Source organism: Aplysia californica, unplaced genomic scaffold (genome assembly GCF_000002075.1).
Source record: "Aplysia californica isolate F4 #8 unplaced genomic scaffold, AplCal3.0 scaffold00317, whole genome shotgun sequence".
Lineage (NCBI taxonomy): Eukaryota > Metazoa > Mollusca > Gastropoda > Aplysiida > Aplysiidae > Aplysia > Aplysia californica.
Genome location: NW_004797587.1, coordinates 759871 through 762221, shown reverse-complemented (window position 1 = coordinate 762221; position 2351 = coordinate 759871). Strand labels below are relative to the sequence as shown.

At 43.7% G+C, this 2351-nt stretch overlaps 1 protein-coding gene across 1 annotated transcript in view; it reads right to left on the bottom strand.

Moving 5' to 3' along the window:
- Positions 1 to 2351, bottom strand: part of LOC101850576 (protein mesh) — a gene marked incomplete in the record, with an annotated part of 34230 nt that overhangs the window by 4867 nt on the left and 27012 nt on the right. Inside the window, 2 exon segments of the mRNA XM_013084788.2 lie at positions 156 to 340; positions 1569 to 1726. Of these exon segments, the coding sequence (XP_012940242.1) occupies positions 156 to 340; positions 1569 to 1726 (343 nt within the window).

The window sequence follows — 2351 nt, the reverse complement described above, 5'->3', positions numbered from 1 at the left end:
AGACAGACAAACATACAGACAGACAGACAGACAGAGAGGAAGAGAGAAAAAAAGAAAGATAGACAGATGGATAGAACAAAGAGATGCGTGCTGTAGTTGTGCCACTCACGTGTTGATTTTTTTTAGGGGTGGGGGGAGGGGGGGGTGTCACTCACCTATGCTCACAGACCCAGCCGTTCCCACAAGTCCCGTCAGCGTTGATGGTGACGTCCTTGGTGACCCCGCCCACATGGGGCGGCGACTGTGAGCGGTACAGGAAGTAGTAGCTGCTCATGATACGAGTGAAGCCGTAGTTGTAGGCCAAGGTGAAGGCCACTGCTCGAGTGTATGGATTGGGGCTCTGAAAGAAAAAGACATGACCATTAATTCTCTCACTGGATTCTGTTGGGTTTTTTCTTCTTTCCTCGGTTATTATTTATGCCTATTTTTAAGGGAGGGGTGCGTTTTCGCATTGTTAGTCATAAACAAACAAGACTTGAGATACTTCAGATATGATCTAGATATATAAAATCGGAAAATTATAAACAAAGAGTCAAATGCGGGTCAACAAGGCTAGAATCAGATTTAAATACGTTTCGAAATGGGTCAACGGCGCACTACATGTACAATATAATCGGAATATTTCGCTACCCCAGAATTTCAAAGTTCTGCGAGCTCAGTATCTAGTTTTGAGACATTTGACTTTAGAGATTTTAAGTTTCACAACTTGTTAAGCCTTTTTAAAGCAGTTCTTTGGATGTCTTGATACCGACTCCGAACAATCTTACTATTTCGACAGAATAGATAAAACTTGTTTTCTGGCCTCATGGTCTAAGTGACTCAAAACGGTCAAAGATGTCATTAGACAGAGCTTTGTAATTCTAATTAAGGTAGTGGTCTCTGGAAATGGATAGGACACACCCTGAGGAGACCCCCTACAAGCATCATCAGAGAGGCATTGACGTGGAATCCACAAGGAAAACGGAAAGGAAGACCAAAGATGACATAGTGGCGAGCGGTACAAGCGGAAATGGAAAAGGCGGGGACATCATGGAAACAGCTAGAAAAGGACGCACAAGACAGGCTTCGAAGCTGGAGAAATGTTGTTGATCACCTATGCTCCACTGGGAGTTAAAAAGGGCAAGAGAGAGAGAGAGAGAGAGAGAGAGAGAGAGAGAGAGAGAGAGAGAGAGAAAGAAAGAGAGAGAGAGAAAGAAAGAGAGAGAGAGAGAGAGAGAGAGAGAGAGACAGAGAGAGAGACAGAGAGAGAGAGACGTGCTCAGTACCTAGTTTGAGAAAATTCACAACTTGTTAATTAAGCCTTTTTAATGCAATTCTTTGGATATCTTGATAACGACTCCGAATAATCTTACTATTTCAAAGAGCAGATAGAACTTGGTTTCTAACCTCACGGTCTTAGTGACTCATAACGGCCAAAGATGTCATCAGATTCAAATCGAACTTTGTAACTCTAAGGTAGAGATCTCTGCGCGGTTCCTTGAGGCACTTAGAACTTTGTAATTCTAAGGTAGTGATCTCTGCACGGTACTTTGAGGCACTTAGAACTTTGTAAAATCTCTGCGCGGTACCTTGAAGTTGAAGGCAGTGCCGTCGTCCGACCTCTGTGTGTCGTGGTTGTCCACGAAGACAAGGGCGTCATCAGAGGGAACCCAGTCAGCCTGGACCAGGCTGTCCAGGAGCGAGATGTTGCTCACGGCGCGGGATATGGCGTCAGTGTAGCGGAACTCTGGCACGTGGGGAGAGTTGGAACGAGGGATGAACTCAGTCATAGAAACATGAATGTTAATATTATGTCCACTTTAAACCTATCCGTACGCCCTGGGGGTCATTTTGTACCCCGGGATTGTATTCTTCACAGTTTAGAATACTTTTAGTGAGAAGATCTCTTTGAAAATTCCAGTATTTCTCAATTAAGTTTCTTCTTTGGAAAGTTATGGCACAGAGTTCCTCACATCGTACGGACACCAAAGTAAAACACGACGTACGGATAGTGTTAAGACACATTCCTGCATGGGTTGTATTGAAAAACATTGTGCAAAGGCGCAAGAAATGGTAAATTTGTAGTTTCCATGGATACTACAACTCTGGAAGTCACAAAACTTTGGCGGCCATTTTCTGGGTAATTTGTGCCCTGATACTAAGCGACCCTAACCTCTTCAATCGGAAATATGCCGACATCCATCAAGACAGATGGGTATTTTTTTCATCAAAAGCAACGTAAAGGAACATACTTTAAGATTATACCAGTAACTCCATATGCCCCAAAACTGATGGCCTCCTGAGTCCACTGCTTCGTGACACATTTTAAGGTTATGACAACACAACGCACTTACACACACACACACACACAC